This window comes from Ovis canadensis, chromosome 10, assembly GCF_042477335.2.
Source record: "Ovis canadensis isolate MfBH-ARS-UI-01 breed Bighorn chromosome 10, ARS-UI_OviCan_v2, whole genome shotgun sequence".
NCBI classification, from domain to species: domain Eukaryota; kingdom Metazoa; phylum Chordata; class Mammalia; order Artiodactyla; family Bovidae; genus Ovis; species Ovis canadensis.
In genome coordinates this window covers 85,545,388-85,565,574 of record NC_091254.1, presented here as the reverse complement: position 1 = coordinate 85,565,574, position 20,187 = coordinate 85,545,388, and the positions used below count along the sequence as shown (strand labels likewise).

Sequence of the window (20,187 nt, the reverse complement as noted above, 5' to 3'; positions counted from 1 at the left end):
ACTTGGTATCACCTTAGGAATCCAATTCTCTCTCTCCCTGTCTTATTTCAGTCACTTTGCCTGAGTAGCTCGGCCATGGGGAAGACCACCACAGGCCAGATAGTCAACCTGCTGTCCAATGATGCGAACAGGTTTGACCAGGTGAGCTGCCCCTGAGGGATCCTCTTCCATGTCCCATCCTTCTCACTGGGTTCTGCTTATTGGGATGCCAGGTGCCAGCACTGGGTGTTGGCCAGGGTTCTGTTGAGGACTTAAGTGTTCTCTTTATCCAACTCTCATTTCCTCTGTGTGCAACTTAGATGTAATAATCTGGGTTGTCCTGTAGATGAGGGTTTTGTTTTTCTAGTAATAGACAGGCAGCAGTGTTCTTGCCCGGCTCAGTGAGTGTCCCTAGGGGTCCTCCTGGCATGGCCCTTCTTGGCACGTGGAGTCAGTGTTGCTGGCTGAACTGTCTCTCTCCTCCTCTGGCTGATGAAGGCCTGGTGGGCAGGGGTTGTTCTTTCCCCTGTGCCCTGTTCAGTGCCTGCTACATAGGGAGCCTGAGAGGAATATGCCAAGTGGGTGGCCCTCAGCCAGACACAGCCTACTCTCTTCTGTCCCCTCACACTCTTTTTTCCTCTGACTTTATGAATAGATCACAGTCTCCAGGGCCTTGTAGCTGTGGGTCAGATCTGTGTTGTACTAGACACTTCTCTTTCAGTTATTCATTCATCAAGCATGAAGTAAGGCCACTACTCAGTTTCAAGGTTGAATATGATTTAGTTTTTGCTGTGGAGAAACCACAGCCCATTAGGGAGGTAAGTACACAAATAATTACTAGGGAGTGTGGTACTTATCATAATATAAGGTTTTCTTGGGTGCTAGAGTGAGATGGGGGCTGAATATGGGGAGGAGTGAGAGTTTGGGGATGCCCTGAGCTCATTTGTGGTGTAGACAAAATCAACATCTTCCTTCAGGTCGGGTTCTCCCTGTATGTCCCTGAAGCTGGCCCTGTGCTGCCAGGAACAGTGTCATCTGGGGTGGACATGGGTTTCTGCTTTAGCAGGTTTAAAACCCACTGAGATGTCCTTGTTTAGGTTCTTGTCTGTTCTATCAGAGCAGATTGTTTCTACACGGTGTCTTTACTGACTTTGATTGTATACAGTCCCAAGAAGGCTTTGTCTTTCTCTTTTAAGGTAACGATGTTCTTGCACTATCTGTGGGTGGGACCACTGCAGGCTATTGCCGTGACCGCCCTGCTCTGGATGGAAATAGGAATGTCGTGTCTTGCTGGAATGGCGGTTCTCATTATTCTTCTGCTTTTGCAAAGCTGCCTTGGAAAGTTGTTTTCATCACTCCGGTAAGAGAAACACTGGTTTAAAAAAATAGGTGACACATGCTTGGTAACATCCACAGTCTGTGAATGAAGTAGATGCTTCTGTTCAAAAACAAAACCAATGCATTCTCTAGTCTCTTCTTTGCATGGGTTGCAGACCCTTCAGGCTTAGCCAGTGGAGGCTCCAGCCTTAAGCTGCAGGATGATCTTTAAACAGAAAAGGTGATGGCACTTACTGGCTCCTCCTGACGCTGTACCTGAATAAGTGGAGAGTCCTTAAGAAGAATTTACCAATGTCCAAGTTATTTAAACATTATTAAAAAGAGTAATAATTTTACAGGTCCATTTCTAGCTGCATTTATTTTTGTTAAGCTTGTTTTAGAGCCACTTTCAGGTAGTGTATTTATGTTTTGTTTTATTTCAATGTTTCCATTAAGTTATAGGCACCCCAAAGGCAAGGTTGACCTTAATTATGTTTTTATAAAACCCCACAGTCCCAGCAGCATATGTGAGAGAACAGTGGCTGGTGGTGAAGGGCCTGATGGTGATGAGATAGACCTGAAGCAGGTCCCAGAGGGTTGGAGGTGGGTCATTGTCCGGGTTTTCAGGTGATGGAGGTATTGTGCTGTTTGAAGATTTTTTTCCTTGAGTTTTTTCTTTTTATGTGTGACTTTACATGTGATATTTTTGTCTATTTGAGATTTCCTTTCCTGTCTTTGCTGTGGAGAGATGTTCCTTATCTTTCAAGGCTCTGTTCCAAAGCTACCAGGTCTCTAAAGATTGTCTTGCTCTCTTTTCCCAGTGGAGTTAACAGCCCCATCTTTTCAGCTCCCCAGAATTTTACTATTTTTTTACATCATAGATACTGTCTTCCTGGTACACCCTTTCTGCCTTCTCTGCCCAAGCACAACCTGCTTGGGAAGATGGGTTGTATCTGATTCATTTCAGGTCTTCCTTAGCTGATATGGCAAGTTCTCCAAGTTACTTCTTGAATTGGACTGAATGGTTGACTTCCTAATTGAAGTTTTTCTCAATTTGTACTTTGAATAGGACTTGCCTATGTTTGTTGTCAGCTCAAAAGAGCTATAGAAAATAATTTGATCCCTGGTCCCTCCCTGTGCCCACTGGTGCTGCCATAGAAATTTGGGCTGTGGTCACTAAGGGTCATCTCTCATGTCTGTCCCTTCACGAGTAAGACTGCAGCTGTCACAGATGACAGGATCAGTACCATGAGTGAAGTTATAAGTGGCATCAAAACAATAAAAATGAATGCTTGGGAAAAGTCATTTATAGACCTTACTTCCAGACTGAGAAGGTAAGTTGTTCTTTTCTTTTTAATATATCACAGTGTATGTTTGTACTGTTTTATTTCCCATTTTTACTAAATGGTTTAGAAGTCTTACCGAGTTTTCACATTAAGGTAAATTTAAATACTACCCCTCCATGCCCCCATATGTGGCAGGAGGGTTAAGGGGAATAGTAGAGATGTCATTTTCAGCTGCTCTTCCATTTACCATCTTCTTGAAATACATATGATTCTTACTTATACAGAAATGAAATTCCAAATACTTCTTAATACTGCAAATTCCAAATAAGCAATGATTCTAAGATATTAGTGTTTGAGATGATATTTAAACTAAAGCTATAATATGTGTTAATGTAGCCCCATTCCAGTACTCTTGCCTGGAAAATCCCATGGACGGAGGAGCCTGGTGGGCTGCAGTCCAAGGGGTCTCTAAGGGTCAGACACGACTGAGCGACTTCACTTTCACTTTTCACCATCATGCATTGGAGAAGGACATGGCAACCCACTCCAGTGTTCTTGCCTGGAGAACCCCAGGGACAGGGGAGCCTGATGGGCTGCCATCTGTGGGGTCGCACAGAGTTGGACACGACTGAAGCAACTTAGCAGCAGCAGCAACAGCAGCAGCAGCAGCATAAATGGGGAGATTATAGATTGAGTGTACCTCTATCAGGCCAAACATTATGGATCAGTATTACTCATTCTAAAGCCATGAAAATACTATTTCTTTGTCTTTGCTTTATGTTTGTAGATTTAAAAAAAAATGTTTCATTGAAATATCTGATGAGTGTTTATACTCTAGCACAGGGGACTTAGAATTTTCTGGGAGTACCCTGTCACCTCTCACTTTGCATCTTTGTGGGGGGCTGCGCGCCCTCTGCTGGAAATACACACTCATCTTCCTTCTCCTCTGGTCTCTGCCAGGCCTAACTGACTCCTGCTCATCTTCTCAGGGTCCACATGTGTGTGACCTGTCCTGTCTCTACTGCTCTGAGTTACATGACTCAGCTCTGTGCTCCTGTGGGGATGTGCTGGCTGCCTCTGTCTAATGTTTTGGTGTCTCACAAATTTTGTGTTCTTTTTTAAAAATGTACACACGCATCACACTACATCTTTTTTATTTCTTTACTCATTTATTTTTGGTTGTGCTGGGTTTTCATTGCTGTGCACAGGCTTTCTGTAGTTGTGGCGGGCGGGGGCTACTTTTCATTGCTGTTCTTGGGCTTCTAACTGCTGGTTCTCTTGCTGTGGAGCACAGGCTCTAGGTGCACAGGCTTCAGTAGCTGCAGTAATGCACGGGCTCTCGAGCTTGGGCTCAGTAGCTGTGGCGCACAGGCTTAGTTGCTCTGCAGCATGTGGAATCTTCCAGACCAGAGACTGAGCCCATGTCTGCTGCATTGGGAGGCCAATTCTTATCCACAGGACCATCAGGGAAGTCCCGAGGTTTATTATTCTTTTCCTCTCCAAGTTTATGAGGTCCTGGTGGGGGTGGGCATTTTTTTCTATCATCAATGAGAAGCCCAGCACAGGATATGTGGTTGTGAATGCTCGCTGAATGTATGTTCAAATCCTGTCGGATTGAGCCCAGTTTTTAAAAGTGTGACATTAAGACTTCATTTAGTTGGAAAAGTGAAGTGGCGATGAAGTGTGTAGCCCCTGGTTTGGAGCAGAGTCCCAGGTGTGCACTCTGAGTGTCTCCATGCCATGACTGAGGGTTTACCTTAATCTGTGTCCACTCCCTAAAAAGGGGCCACTCACACAGGGCACTTGAATTCATGCGTTGGATGTCAATGGTTCTTAAAAATGCTATTTCCTACTGTCCTTTCTAGGAAGGAAATTTCCAAGATTCTGAAAATTTCCTACCTTAGAGGAATGAATTTGGCATCATTTTTTGCTGTTAGCAAAATCATGATTTTTGTCACCTTCATCACCAATGATCTCCTTGACAACCTGATCACAGCCAGCCAAGTGTTTGTGGTGGTGACGCTGTTCGAGGCTCTACGGTTTTCGAGCACTCTCTACTTCCCCATGGCTGTCGAGAAGGTGTCAGAGGCCATTGTCAGCATCCAAAGAATCAAGGTTTGGTGACAGATAATTTTTTTCCATTGCAGGTGGATTCTTTGTAAATTGCCTCCTTTTTTGTGGTGTCACTGTGTTCCAGTTAGGTGAGATTTACCTCTCTCAGTGTCAAATCTGTCAGTCATTCCAAACTGTCTTACATACTCCTGTCTCGTCTTAGGTGGAATGCATTACAAAGCACGTAGGATCCCTGCTCATTTAGGGGCAGTAATATCAATAGCAGTGGCACAGGCTCTATGTGCAGTGATGCCCACAGGGCAATTGAAGTGACCAAAAGCAGGAGAAGGAAGGAAGCGGACTGCATCTCCTGTGCTGACTCAGATGAGATTTGTGTGTGTGTGATGAGGTTTCTATACTGTAAAAAACTATTACCCATAAAACAGATCAGCCATACTGGGTCATTTCTGATTCCCCGAGTTTATCATTCTTTCTTATGGGACTTCTAGCAACACTGATAAGGGACGGTCCATGCAGTTTACAGAATTTCTTTTTCATAGCTTTCACATCTTGAAATACATTCAGGAATATCTGGGACTGTAGTGATGTAATGAGTGACACGGTAATTTGTCCAAGATGGAAGCTTCAGGTGTGTTGTGTGGCTGTGGTTTTATTATTATTGATATTGGTCTAATTTTTCTTAAGGCCTTTAACTAATTGAATGAGACCCACCTACATTATTGATGATAATCTGCTCCATGCTCTACTGAGAGTCTACTTATTTAAGTGTCCATCTCATCTGAAAAATACTTTCACTGTAATACATGTTTGAACAAGTATCTGGGGACTGTGGTTTACCTAAATCAACATAAAAGTAACCATCACACCCACTTGAATCCCTATTTCCTCCTTTGAGCTCTTGGACATGACTTTGTCCTCACTAAGCCAGGTATAAATGGATTTCTTTCCCTCCCTGAGCTCCAGACTTACATAAAGGGCAGATACAATGCCTCGTTCATCTTTGTAGTCCTGTCAAATAGCAGATGCTCAGAAAATATTTAACTGAAGAAAACTTCCAGCTTCATCATGTCTGAGCTCTTGCAAATGCCTAACCATTAAGTATGGTTGTAGTGGAGAAAAGTAATAACTCTGATTCTTTGGTAGCTTATGTGATGCACCAAGAACTGTGACATGAAAAGGGTCCTGCAGAAGGTTTTCAGGGAATTGTGCTCAAATATTTGGGTAGGGTTTTTTATTCCTTTCCCACCAAAATGCAATTGAACTGTCCGAGGCTTGAAATTTCTTCCCATGTAGATGTGTGCAGTAATATTAGAATCATGACCTGGGGAGAACATTGAATTTTCTGGGGCTGACAAATTTCCTTTGTCAGGCTGCTTTGTGTTCTGATGAAGGAAGCACTTGTGATCTGGGCAGAAAACCTAAAGTTTCCCTTGTGTATACTAGATGTCTGGCAGGAAGTTGGTCTAGGAATTTAGAGATCTGTCAGCAGTAGCTATTTTCACTAAAGATGTGACCAATGGCTGAGAATAAGAGTGGTGAGAAGAGTAGGTATTATCGTGGAAAACTGCTTCCTGGTGAAGTGAAGTGAAGTCGCTCAGTCATGTCTGACTCTTTGGACCCCATGGACTGTGGCCTACCAGGATCCTCCGTCCATGGCATTTTCCAGGCAAGAGTACTGGAGTGGGTTGCCATTTCCTTCTCCAGGGGATCTTCCCAACCCAGGGATCTAACCCAGGTCTCCCACATTGCAGGCAGACGCTTTACCCTCTGAGCCACCAAGGAAGCCCTTGCTTCCTGGTGAGTTGAAGTAATTGGTGTTAGACTTTCATTCAGATATTAGATGCTTCTTCAGCCCATATAATTCTACAGCCCTTTAAAATATTTAGTTGTCTAGTTAATCAGAATCACCTAGTTCACTTCAGTTCAATTCAGTTGCTCAATCATGTCCGACTCTTTGCAACCCCATGGATCGCAGCATGCCAGGCCTCCCTGCCCATCACCAACTCCCAAAGCCTACTCAAACTCAAGTCCATTGAATTGGTGATGCCATCCAACCATCTCATCTTCTGTCATCCTCTTCTCCTCCTGCATTGATCTTACCCAGCATCAGGGTCTTCAAACCTACATGATCATACTTTGGAGTTCCTGATTCACTAAGATTTTTTTATTTCTTTCCCACCAAAGTTCAATCAAACTGTCTGATGCTTGAAATTTCTTCCCATGTAGATGTGTGCAGTAATATTAAAATTATGACCTGGGGAAAACTTTGAATTTTCTGGGGCTGACAAATTTTCTTTGTTAAGCTACTTTTTGTTCTGATGAAGGAAGCACTTTTGATTTGGGCAGAATCAAAAACAATTTGATTAGTCTAGTGGTTATCCCCATTTTCTTCACTTTAAGTCTGAATTTGGCAATAAGTAGTTCATGATCTGAGCCATAGTCAGCTCCCAGTCTTGTTTTGCTGACTGTATAGATCTTCTCAATCTTTGGCTGCAAAGAATAGAATCAATCTGATTTTGGTGTTGACCATCTGGTGATGTCCATGTGTAGGGTCTTCTCTTGTGTTGTTGGAAGAGGGTGTTTGCTATGACCAGTGCATTCTCTTGGCAAAACTCTATTAGCCTTTGCCCTGCTTCTTTCTGTACTCCAAGGCCAAATTTGCCTGTTATTCCAGGTATTTCTTGACTTCCTACTTTTGCATTCCAGTCCCCTATAATGAAAAGGATGTTTTTTGGGGGTGTTAGTTCTAAAAGGTCTTGTAGGTCTTCATAGAAGCATTCAGCTTCAGCTTCTTCAGCGTTACTGGTCAGGGCATAGACTTGGATTTCCATGATATTGAATGGCTTGCCTTGGAAATGAACACAGATCATTCTATCATTTCAGAGACTGCATCCAAGTACTGCATTTTGGACTCTTTTGTTGACTGTGATGGCTACTCCATTTCTTCTAAGGGATTCCTGCTCACAGTATTAGATATAATGGTCATCTGAGTTAAATTCATCCATTCCAGTCCAGCTTAGTTCACTGATTCCTAGAATGTTGATGTTCACTCTTTCCATCTCCTGTTTGACCACTTCCAATTTGCCTTGAGTCATGGACCTAACATTCCAGCTTCCTATGCAATATTGTTCTTTACAGCATTGGACCTTGCTTTTATCACCAGTCACATCCGCAATTTTGCTGTTGTTTTTGCTTTGGCTCCATCCCTTCATTCTTTCTGGAGTTATTTCTCCACTGATCTCCAGTAGCAAATTGGGCACCTACCGACCTGGGGAGTTCATCTTTCCATGTCCTTTTTGCCTTTTCATACTGTTCATGGGGTTCTAAAGCCAAGAATACTGAAGTGGTTTGCCATTCCTTTCTCCAGTGGACCACATTCTGTCAGAACTATGGACAGAGGTTCATGATATTGTACAGGAGACAGGGATCAAGACCATCCCCAAGAATTTCAAAAATGCAAAATGGCTGTCTTACAAATAGCTGTGTAAAAAAGAAAGCAAAAGTCAAAGGAGAAAAGGAAAGATATACCCATTTGAATTCAGAGTTCCAAAGAATAGCAAGGAGAGATAAGAAAGCCTTCCTCAGTGATCAGTGCAAAAAAATAGAGGAAAACAATAGAATAGGAAAGACCAGAGATCTCTTTAAGAAAATCAGAGATACCAAGGGAACATTTCATGCAAAGATGGACTCAATGAAGGACAGAAATTGTATGGACCTAGCAGAAGCAGAAGACATTAAGAAGAGGTGGCAAGAATACACAGAAGAACTATACAAAAAGATCTTCATGACCCAGATAATCATGATGGTGTGATCACTCACCTGGGGCCAGACATCTCATCCAGGGATGAGATGATGTGATTAGGTTTAGGGTGAAATAGGGAGACTTGGCCAGATTTGAGAGATACTCGGGGCACATCTTGAGTTGGGTATTGAGGGTGGAAAAGGTGGATCTCAGGCTGCTTCACATTTTGGGGCTATAAAATCACCTGGATTCACTCAAATAGTGAATACTAGAGGAGAGCCAACCTTGGGGTGGAGAGCATGAACTTGGTTTTGAATTCTGAGATGCTTAGAAATATCTAAATGTTTGCTATAAGACCCACTTCACTGATTGTCCTTGGCCCGATTCAGCTTCCCATTCTGTTCAGTTCAGTTCAGTTACTTAGTTGTGTCTGACTCTTTGCAACTCCATGGATGGCAGCACGCCAGGCTTCCCTGTCCATCACCAACTCCTGAAACTTGCTCAAACTCTTGTCCATTGAGTCAGTGATGCCATCCAACCATCTCATCCTCTGTTGTTTCCTCCTCCTCCTGCCTTCAGTCTTTCCCAGCATCAGGGTCTTTTCTAATGAGTCAATTCTTTACATCAGGTGGCCAAAGTATTGGAGTTTCAGCTTCAGCATCAGCCCTTCCAATGAATATTCAGGACTGATTTCCTTTAGGATGGACTGGTTGGATCTCCTTGCAGTCCAAGGGACTCTCAGAGTCTTCTCTGACACCGAAGTTCAAAAGCATCAATTCTTCTGCGCTCAGCTTTCTTTATAGCCCAGCTCTCACATCCATACACAACTACTACAAAAACCATAGCTTTGACTAGATGGACGTTTGTTGGCAAAGTAATGTCTCTGCTTTTTAATATGCTGTCTAGGTTGATAATAGCTTTTCTTCCAAGGAGCAAGTGTCTTTTAATTTCATGGCTGCAGTCACCATCTGCAGTGATTTTGGAGCCCAAGAAAATAAAATCTGTCACTGTTTTCATTGTTTCCCCAAATATTTGCCATGAAGTGATGGGACCAGATGCCATGATCTTAGTTTTCTGAATGTTGAGTTTTAAGCCAACTTTTCACTCTCCACTTTCACTTTCATCAAGAGGCTCTTTAGTTCTTATCCTTTTATCCTGTTATTTAGTTCCTATGCTGTTATCTAACAGGTAGTAGACAGTGATTAGATATTCATTTTTTTCCTCAACCTGCCTCTCACTTAGATGGGTTAATGTCCAATTAGAAGGTGAAAAGGGCAGCAAGAGTAGACGAAAAGGTCAGCTGAGTTTACTGACAGGTGGTTAGAGCTGGGTGAGGTTTGACCACAGATGGGCTGAAAGTGTGGTGGGCATGAGGAGTTTAGAATACAGTGTGGGGTTGAGCTCTGCTGCCCCACTGTCACCCGGAGTCTGGGACTCAGTAGACTGGATGATCATCTCCTAGGATTTATTCTCAGGTCATATCTGGGAGTCCTAGTGAAAGGTTGTTGTTGAATTACGACGCCAGGATTCTTGGCCCCCATAGGAGAAGAATTCAATCCAGGGCCAGAGATGAGGCTTGATTGCTCAGAGCTTTTGTGTAACAAAGTTATATTAAAGTATAAAGGAGATAGAGAAAGCTTCTGACATAGGCATCAGAAGGGGGCAGAAAGAGTACCCCCTGCTAGTCTTTAGCTGGATGTTATAAAGTCACCAGCAGTCTGTTAATGAAAGAAAGGAATGTCTCAAAACTTAGAATGGCACCAGGCCCCTCACCCATAAGATGTATTTTGGGATAATCTCCAAATGGTTCATCTTGGGCCATAAAAGGATTAACTTTAATATTGAAGAAGGAGAGAGCACCATACAAATAGTGCTGTTTACATAGATTAGAGGAACAATATCAGAGTCATGTATGGATGTGAGAGTTGGACTATGAAGACGGCTGAGTGCTGAAGAATTGATGCTTTTGAACTGTGGTGTTGGAGAAGACTCTTGAGAGTCCCTTGGACTGCAAGGAGATCCAACCAGTCCATTCTGAAGGAGATCAGCCCTGGGATTTCTTTGGAAGGAATGATGCTAAAGCTGAAACTCCAATACTTTGGCCACCTCATGCGAAGAGTTGACTCATTGGAAAAGACTCTGATGCTGGGAGGGATTGGGGGCAGGAGGAGAAGAGGATGAGATGGCTGGATGGCATCACTGACTCGATGGACGTGAGTCTGAGTGAACTCCGGGAGTTGGTGATGGACAGGGAGGCCTGGCGTGCTGCAATTCATGGGGTCACAAAGAGTCGGACACGACTGAGCGACTGAACTGAACTGAACTGTGCACATACTTAACACAGTTTTTTGTCTTGGTAACACATTTAAGCTAAACTTGGAATTTCTGTCTAGAAAAAATGTACAACATACGTGTGTAACCTTTGGCTTGTTGCCGTGTTAGCTCAGACTGTGTAAGGCTATAGCAGTCATGCAGTCAGTGTTTGTACTGATTTGAACCAGCCCTACAGTCTGTTCCTTGCCTTACCCATGATGGGTTGACTCTGTGCAAAGCTTGGTCTCAGTTGGAGTTGTGACTGTAGGTGCATGAATGATGTAGTGTCTCTCCTCTATGTGACTTACTATCTCTCTGGGGATTCAGAGGTAGGGAGGGCAGTGTCAGCCTGGATCGTCCTGAGTGGTTCCATGGAGGGTTAGCCTTTGAGATGGACTCAGAAGGAGGGGTGGGGTTAGTACTCAGGGCATCAAGGCAGAGGCCACCTGGGGAGTGTGGACTTAGGTACTGATGGGTCTCTGGGTGTATTAAGTATGGTGGACACTCAGAAGTGCTGTAAAGAGATCAGGAAGAAGTGGTGTTGGGATCGGTTTGGTCGTGTTGGGGAGGGCTGGCGAAGGAGCCAGCAAAAGAAAAGTTGTATTAATATTTTCAGTGTTTAAAAGTGGGTGAAATTCTGAAATCATATTGTTTTGAGAGAAAAGCATTGGGAGAGGGATGAGCTGTGTCAGAACAGGTGAGAGCTGGTACCTGGCTGACTACGGAAGAGGTGGTATGGAGTGGGAACTCGGGCTGTGGTGGTTGAGAGTCTGCAGAGGAGTCCTCAGACCATTGTCCGTCCACCCTGTCTCCTGCTGGGCTCGGGCTCGGGGTGGGGAGGAGGACCCATGCCCAGCATTAGGCTCTCAGTGAGCCTGGATGAGAGGAAGAGGGAACAAGTGGATGGCGTCTCCCACCAGCTGGCCTTTGAGAGAGATGCAGGGATCACGATGTCTTTCTTTTCCTGCACAGAAGCAGGTTTTCATGTTCAGTTTTTACCAGTTGTTCTTTTGCAGTAGAAGATCTCAATCACATTTATGATTCGGGGGCATGATATTCTGGGTGTCAAGGACTTGAAGTGTGTTTATGATTTTTAGGGTAATAGGTTACTGAGTATGTATTGTTTTCTTTCTCCCACATGCTCAGATGCTTATTTCAGTTTCCTCTTATGTTGGTTTGGACTCAGTTTGCCTATGAGTCCTAGAATTACCCATGTTAAAGCTGCTTGCACAGATAGTTTATTTTTCTCTCATGCAAGTGTCCTTATAAGGCTCTGTATGGGTTTCCTGGGGCTGCTGTAACCAAGTACCACAAACAGGTGCTTAAAACCCCAGAAATGGATTGTGTCTCAGTCCTGGAGCCTAGAAGTCTGAAGTCAAGGAGTCAGCAGGGTCACCATCCCTCTGAATCCTGTAAGAGGGAATCCTTCCTCGCCTCTGTTAGCTTAGGTTGTTGCAGGAAAACCTTGATCTTCCTTGGCTTGTAACTGCCATCACCCCAGCTTCTGTCTCCACCATCACGTGGGCATTTCCTGCCAGTGTGTGTGTATTCCTGGTTTTCTCTTCTTAGAAGGACACTACTATTGGATTTGTGATCTACTCCAGTGTGATCTCACCTTAATTGATTACATCTGCAGCAACCCTTTTTTTAAGTCATATTTTGCGGTAATAGTTTAGGATTTCAGCAGACTTTTTTTTGTTTGGGAATCATCCTCCATGGTGTTAGGGACTCAGACTCTTTCCTTTTTTCTAACAAAAATTTAATTCTATCTGTGCTGGGTCTTCCTTGCTGCACAGATTTTCTCTAGCTGTGGCAAGCAAGCTTCTCATTGCAGTGACTTCTCTTGTGGAGTATGGGCTCCAGGTGCCCAGGCTTCGGTAGTTGTGGCACTTGGGCTCTGAGCTCAGACTCAGGAGTTGTGGCACATGGGCTTAGTTGCTCTGTGGCATGTCGAATCTTCTGGACCAGGGATCAAATTCATGTCCCCTGCATTGGCAGGCAGATTCCTATCAACTGCATCACTAGGGAGGTCCCAGACTCTTTCCTGTTACTCCACTGTGTATGGCCTTGACCAAGCTAGCAGCCTCCAAAGCCCAGGCCATGGGGCAGAGGAAGGTTCTGGACATTGTCACTCTCCACTGGCCTGGATTTAGTCACGTGGCTGCTCCTATCTGCTTGGGAGCCTGGAGAGCGAAGGCCTTCTTCCAGGCTGCCGCTTGCAGCTAATATCTGGGGTTTGGGAAAAATGAGAGCAGATTTTGAGGACAGCCAGCAGTCTCTGCCACACTTTCATGGTTCTTGGAGGAGGCGATGGCACTGGGGTTGTCTTAGTTGTTTACTCAATTTCTCTGCCATAGTAGCTTTTCTTGTTGGATTATGTCCAGCATTTGCAGGACAGGAGGGAGTTTTCGTGCATAAGATTATGCTAGCTTTGTAGTGGTTCTCAGGAGTTGGTTTTAATCAGCTACATTCCACTGAATAACTGCTAAGCAATGTGAACATGGCAAGAAGTGGGAGCTACAGTCATTCCTGTTGTAGGAGAGAGGGCAGTGTCCAAGAAGAAGAGACAGTTGATTGTGGAAAGATGCTTGTAAAATATTTTTAAGAGAAATTTAAGAGCACTTCATTTTTAGAATAACAACTTAAGTGATAAGAAATGGAAAACAGTGATACTGACTTAAAACACATTAGGAAAAAGGCAGAGTATGTTTAAGCATCCAGGGAAAGGTCAGGATGCAAAACAGGCATTGCCAGAGTTTTTGTTTGGCATCTCTGCCATTGGTCTTGTCCCAGCCTGTCCTGTGACCCTTGATGCCTGAAGGCCTGGGCATGGCCTTCCTCACTGTTTCCTAGCAGTGTCACGTGGTGCTTGGCACCTGGTGGGACTCAATAAGTATTTGTGGAATTGTTTCCTGCCAGTTATCCTGTTTGTTGTTAGTAACTCAAAAAGTAAACAATAAAAATATCCAGCTTCTAAATGTGTTGAAGTTTGGAGTCATATTTTCTCTTTAAGGAGGAACCAGTACACTTGTTGAGAAAGTCACTACTTTGCTCATGGCCAGGAACTGTTTATTTTATATGTGTGTGTGTGTATGGCTTCCCAGGTGGTGCTAGTGGTAAATAACCTTATGTTTATATGGCTTCCCAGGTGGCACAGTAGTAAAGAATCCTCCTGCCAAAGCAGGAGATACAAGAGATGCAGGTTTGATCCCTGGGTTGGGAAGATCCCCCGGAAAAGGAAATGGCAACCGATTCCAGTATTCTTGCCCAGAAAATCCCATGCAGGTCTTAAAAGAGTCATACTTGACTGAGCAATTAAATAACAGTGTTTGTATATAAAATATTCTTATATGTGCCTTATATATAAATATGTTTATATACACACATACATATGTATATAAAACACTCTATGCACACTATGTATACTATATTATATGATTATGTATACCATATAATATATATTTTTCTATATAATATATATTATTTAGTATGTTCTGATATGAAACAAAACTAGTTTGCATACAGCTGACAAAATGATATGTAGGCTGTATAAAATCTTTTATTATAAATTCCAGAAAAGCAACTATTTTTGTTTGTACTTTGTTTTTGCAGTTTAGCAATCTGTGTTTCTCCTTTTTCTGTAGAACTTCCTATTACTTGATGAGATACCTCAGCTCAACACTCAGCTGGCATCAGATGGTAAAAGGATAGTGGACATAAACAATTTCACTGCTTCTTGGGATAAGGTAACAAGCCCTCCACCCCAAGATCATGACTACTAATTGACAACTGAAGACATAGGTTTATGGGAGAATGATGAGGTTTTCCACATGGTGTAAAATGTGATTTGCTCACATATTAAGAGTATGTTATAAATATTCTCAAAATCAGGAATAAGGTTGCAGCTAATGGAGATTAAGCATAAAAATCAGCCTAAGAAGTTTGACATGTTGCTTTTTATTTCATTTTCAAGAGAGCTTTCAAAGTAGTAGCACATTTTGAATTTAAAGTACATGTGTTTATAATGTTAGGATTTATAGGACTGGATGGACAAAATGCTGCAGTGTGGAATGGTTTAACTAATGAATACACAGACAGTTGTTAAAGAGGCTTTGGGGAATCAGTGTACATTTTTTGCCTTGATTATCAGATCACTTTATTGTACATGCAGTGAGGCCATGATCTGGATCTTTGCTGTGGGGTAAAGTAGGGGCTCCCTCATCCTAAGCTTCTGGATGGTTCTGGCTACTTTGGTAGCAGCCAGGGGTAGGAAGGAAGCAGCAGGTGGGTATAGTGAGCACCAGTGATTCCTAGTTGAAGGGCTGCAGTGTGTGGAAACTGACAGGGAGAACTGTGATTTTTTAACACTTGGTTTATTTATGACTTTCTGGCAAACAGAAAAAAAAAACAAGGGTCCACTTTCAAAATTGCACATGCAATGCTGCCTCCTTTATCAATGGCTGAAATGTTCCTGCCTCCGTGGTTCCCTGGTCCTCTGTGCACATCCTCCTGTATCATTGTGGATTAGTCAGGAGAAAAGAACCCCACCATGGGAGAGGGAGTTCCATGCAGGGAATTAGTTGCATAGATCACAAGAGTGGGCAAAAGCAGAAACAGCAAAATGGTGGTGGGTGAGACAACCCAGAAATTAGCAAAGGCAGGAAACTGTTCCCACCCAAGAGCCGGGAGGACTCAGGAAGGAGATGTCTCTACCAGAGGGTCCACTCTCCAGAGCAGAGCTCAGAAGCCTGGCTGCTGTCAGAGTGGGGACCATAGGGCAAGTGTCTAGACTCTGTAGACTCCTCCTATCTTTCATGCCTGGTGTTCACCAGCTTCTGATTAAGTGCTTGCCATCTCCGTCAATAGCACAGTAGGATAATATGTTCCCGAATATATAAAACCACAGCCCTGTGCCAGTTGCACATGGCACCACACAGAAGGCGCCTGACCTATCCTGAGAGTTTCTCATACCGTATTCCGGTAGATTTACCTCTTGTTTTGTATTTCTCATCACAGTACTCTTGAAGCATTTATGGAAAGCACTAAAATTCCATTATAAATACCACTCCATGTGAATGCAAACATATATTTTTTAATGACCCATTACCAAATTTCTTTTGTACCAAATTATGCAGCATTTTAAAATGAGCTGTTTTGTTTTTCTTTCAAGAACTTAATAACATGTTCTCAGATTTTTGTGCAGCTTGCATTGTAAAACAGAACAGCCTGTTATGTTGTCCTGGCCTTGCCCATGGAAGGTCATTAGTAATTATGGCTGTCAGGTTAGATCATGGGTGAGAGATCCCTTGGACGGGGGACACAGACATTGGGGTTTTAAAGAGAAGCTGAATCTGAATGAAGCCCCTGCTGGGTTGAGAGGCAGGAGATAGACATGAACTCTCTGTAACCTGCTCCATTAGAGAGCCAGGTGGGCAGGTGGGCAGGTAGGGGCAGGTTTCAGGGACCCCGTTCTCATTCATGAAATGATGGAACTTGGTCTCAATCTTGAAGCTGTAAAATAAATGGTCCTGTTGTAGCCTCCATTTATTCATGGGGTTTTCAACTATGTCTGGTACAGAGCGGGGGCTCAGCTGATGATCTTTGTTGAGTCAGCATCCCCTGAGTCTGGATAACCAGGAATTGACTGGACTCAGCACTTCTGCACTGCTGAGTGCTGCCCTCTACTGGTCTCGGCTGAGTAGTGCCTGATCCTGAAGCCTGAGCAGGGAGGGAACTCAGTGTTTGACCCTGGGAAACTGTGAGGGGTGGTGACAGGCAGCTGATGTTGGTATGTGACTCATTGTTTTTTAGTCATAACTGAGTGATAAAATACGCTAAGTGTCAGAAAAGAATAAAGAAGTGGAGAAGGTTAGAAAATATTTCTTATGTTTTAATACCTAGCTTCTTATTGGTAGATTTATAGTTTTTTTTTTTTTTTTTAATCTGGGGCTGGTGTTTTTGACCATGCAAAATAACTGTCATTTTTTAGCATGTGAATGCTTTATAATTAGTTCATTTCTTTCCGGAGAAATTTTTCATTTTGAGGAATATTCAGACTTTTAAATTCAGAGTCATGTTTTTAGTCTTTGGGGCACTTTAGAGTCAAGTGTCACCATTCTTTTTCCTTTTTTTTTTAAGCATTGGCAGCTATTGACAGTTTTCTTAACACTTATGATATGTAACGACATACATGAGCCTGTAAGTCTCTCAAGAATGTGACTTGCTATTGGCACAATGAATACTTTGTCCTCCGTTGCATTGGGTGGGGGTACTAGCGCATGTATCTCCATGGTTTTTGTTGTTATTTTGTTCCTTTGGGCTTCCCTGGTGGCTCAGACAGTAAATAAGCTGCCTGTTTTTCTTCAGTAGAAGTACTTTATTATCCTCCATTCAGCCAAGACAGGTAATGTATATAAATACATATAAAATTAAGGCTTTATCACTTTGATTCATCATGTCATAATTAACTCATTCCCCATTTATTGTTGTTGTTGATGGTGGTAGTATTAAATTAGAGCTCTTGTTAAAAATTAGAGCTTGGACCGTTATTAATAACACTTAATTTGCCAAGAGTGACTATTACATAAAGTACCCCTTTGCTTGCTGAGCACTACTGAGGTTCATTCTTTATCAAATGAAAGTGGAGAGATTAGTGGAGATTTCAAATTAATTAAAGGGCCAGGCATGCCAGGAACTTATGCTGCCACCTTGTGGGGATTGATGATGCTTTTGAACTGGGGTGCTGGAGAAGACTCTTGAGAGTCCCTTGGACAACGAAGAGATCCAACCTGTCAATCTGAAAGGAAATCAGTCCTGAACATTCATTGGAAGGACTGATGCTGAAGCTGAAGCTCCAACATTTTGGCCACCTGATGTGGAAAACTGACTCATTTGAAAAGACCCTGATGCTGGGAAAAATTGAAGGCAGAAGGAGAAGGGGATGACAAAGGATGAGCTGGTTGGATGGCGTCACCAACTCTACGGACATGAGTTTGAATGTGCTCTGGGAGTTGGTGATGGACAGGGAAGCCTGGCATGCTGCAGTCCATGGGGTCGCAAAGAGTTGGACACGACTGAGTGACTGAACTGAATTGAACTGTGGAGAGTAAAACCAAGGGTCATGATGAAAACATAAATGATTAAAAGTTTCCCAAGCTGGATATTCTATTAAGTGCATTATATTAATAAGCTTATGTGCATTATTCAGTTTGCGTTTCAGGCAGGTGCCTTGTCGTTTCTACGACTAAAATTCTGTGGGTCTCTAGAGCTATGTCCTTATGGAAATCTGGTAAAACAATGAGCCTTGTTAACCCCCAAAGAGATATGTATGATTGGATGAAAAGGCCTCCAGGACTTACTATCTTAAAATAGGAAGGGGAAAAATGTGGATTACATTAGCATATCAATGACTATTACATAATTTTCTCTACCTTCTGAAGTATGTATGTTACTTTATTGAAATGGGCACATTTTTATAAACTTTAATTTGCAGAAATCAGGAAACCCAACCCTCCAAGACCTTTTCCTTATTGCCAGACCCGGTGAACTCTTAGCTGTGGTTGGACCTGTGGGTGCAGGAAAGGTAAGTTGTGATGCCTTTTGTCAGCTTGATGCAACACCACTGCCCTTGTTAAATTTTCAGAGTCGAGCCCAGAGCTGTGTGTGACACAGTTTGAACTGGGTGTACCTAGAACAGCGTTTCTCAAACTGTTCCATGGAATATTGGTTTTGCAAGGTTTCATGGCCAAATAAATCTAGATAAGCGCACACTGTGTTTTCCTTCTTGGTGCTTCACATTGCACAGCTGGGAACCTTTGTCAGGAATTTGGACGTCTCAGTGAATGAAATTATTGATGTGACAGCTGTTCAGGTTGGATGGAAACAGCGGGGATTTATTTTCATCACAGTGGCCCCTCCAGGAAGTCTGGAGGTGGTGAAGGCTCTTCCAGGAAGCTCTGAGCATTTCCCCATGGGACTTGATGTGATCCTTTCAGTGCACATGTAGTGAATGTTTAGCCACATGCTGGAGCTAAAGACACAGATGTGAGCCAGACCCTGACGTCTCTAGCGTCCAGAGGCAACCAGGTTCCAGGGCCAGACAGATACACAGGCAGTTTATCTCAGCCCAGTGTGGTGAGCGCTCTGATATAGACACAGACACGTCACTTCTCTGTGTCACAAGAGATTGGAAAGATGTGCACTTGCACTTAGTGTCCTGTGTTGTGAAACAACAAAATATATAAACCTAAATGTGGATGTATACACGAGAGGGTGATGATTTCCTCTATGATGGCCTTTTGCTTTTTAGACACAACTCATTTCAGAATTCTTTTAAGTAATCATCTTTGGATATATTCTTCACACATAGCCTTTTTTTAATTTTTTTGTATTTTATTTCTTTTTTTTTCATTTTTTATTTTTATTTATTTATTTTTCTTTTATTTTTACTTTATTTTACTTTACAATACTGTATGGTTTTACCATACATTGGCATGAATCCCCATGGGTGTACATGTGTTCCCAAACATGAACCCCCCTCCCACCTCCCTCCCCATAACATCTCTCTGGGTCATCACCGTGCACAAGCCCCAAGCATGCTGTATCCTGCGTCAGACATACTGGTGATTCGATTCTTACATGATAGTATACAGGATACCTGGATGCAGGAACAACTGCGCTAAACGTCAGATACATGAAATACACACCCTGCTGGGCTGCTCTGCTAGTGAAGGATGTTAGACATTCTTAGTTTTTGCTGAGTGTAGTGCTTCATTTTGGGGCTCCTCTTGGGCAGAGGAGATTGTTATAGTATTTTATTAATATTCCTTATCAGCCATTCATTTGCATTGACCGATAGTGTTATTTTCATTTGTTTTTGTCCAAACTTCCAGGGCTGTACTTTATCCTGTTCTAAATGCAAGAGGTCTATTGTGTATCAAGCACCAGCCTGGGGTCAGCTGTGCTATGGGATATGTTTCATTCTGAGTGCTCTCTGTTCACGCATGTGTGTTTCTGTCTGTTTCAGTCATCACTGTTACGTGCTGTGCTGGGGGAGCTGCCCCCGAGCCAGGGGCAGGTCAGTGTGCACGGGAGGATCGCATATGTTTCTCAGCAGCCCTGGGTGTTCTCAGGAACTGTGAGGAGTAACATTTTATTTGGGAAGAAATATGAAAAAGACCGATATGAAGAAGTAATAAAGGCTTGTGCATTGGGAGAGGTAAGTAGGAATTTTGAGTAGCATGTACTAGAATTTCAAATGGCAGACTTGGTTTAAACTATCAGTAAAGTTTGCTCAAAGTTCTTTTTTTTTTTTTTCTAAAGTTTGAAAGATTGTTCAGTGTTGTTTAGTATTTACACCGGTCTTCTGAGTAAGTATGCAGGCATATATGCTACTCCTTCAATCTTGATGTCATAAGGACACTCACAGAATGCCTTGTTGAGGAGGGAGTGGTTTCACTTTGTGAAGTTTAATTCACT

General features: G+C 42.9%; 1 protein-coding gene across 2 annotated transcripts in view; it reads left to right on the top strand.

The window, feature by feature from the left end:
• Positions 1-20,187, top strand: part of LOC138446671 (ATP-binding cassette sub-family C member 4-like) — a 174,667-nt gene that overhangs the window by 27,978 nt on the left and 126,502 nt on the right. Inside the window, exons 5-11 of one of the 2 annotated variants that reach the window (XM_069601902.1) lie at positions 52-141; positions 1,176-1,339; positions 1,810-1,899; positions 4,448-4,697; positions 14,355-14,456; positions 18,203-18,292; positions 19,736-19,927. In XM_069601902.1, coding sequence (XP_069458003.1) covers positions 52-141; positions 1,176-1,339; positions 1,810-1,899; positions 4,448-4,697; positions 14,355-14,456; positions 18,203-18,292; positions 19,736-19,927 — 978 coding nt within the window. The remainder of the gene's footprint in view (positions 1-51; positions 142-1,175; positions 1,340-1,809; positions 1,900-4,447; positions 4,698-14,354; positions 14,457-18,202; positions 18,293-19,735; positions 19,928-20,187) is intronic. The other variant, XM_069601903.1, reaches the window with a different exon arrangement.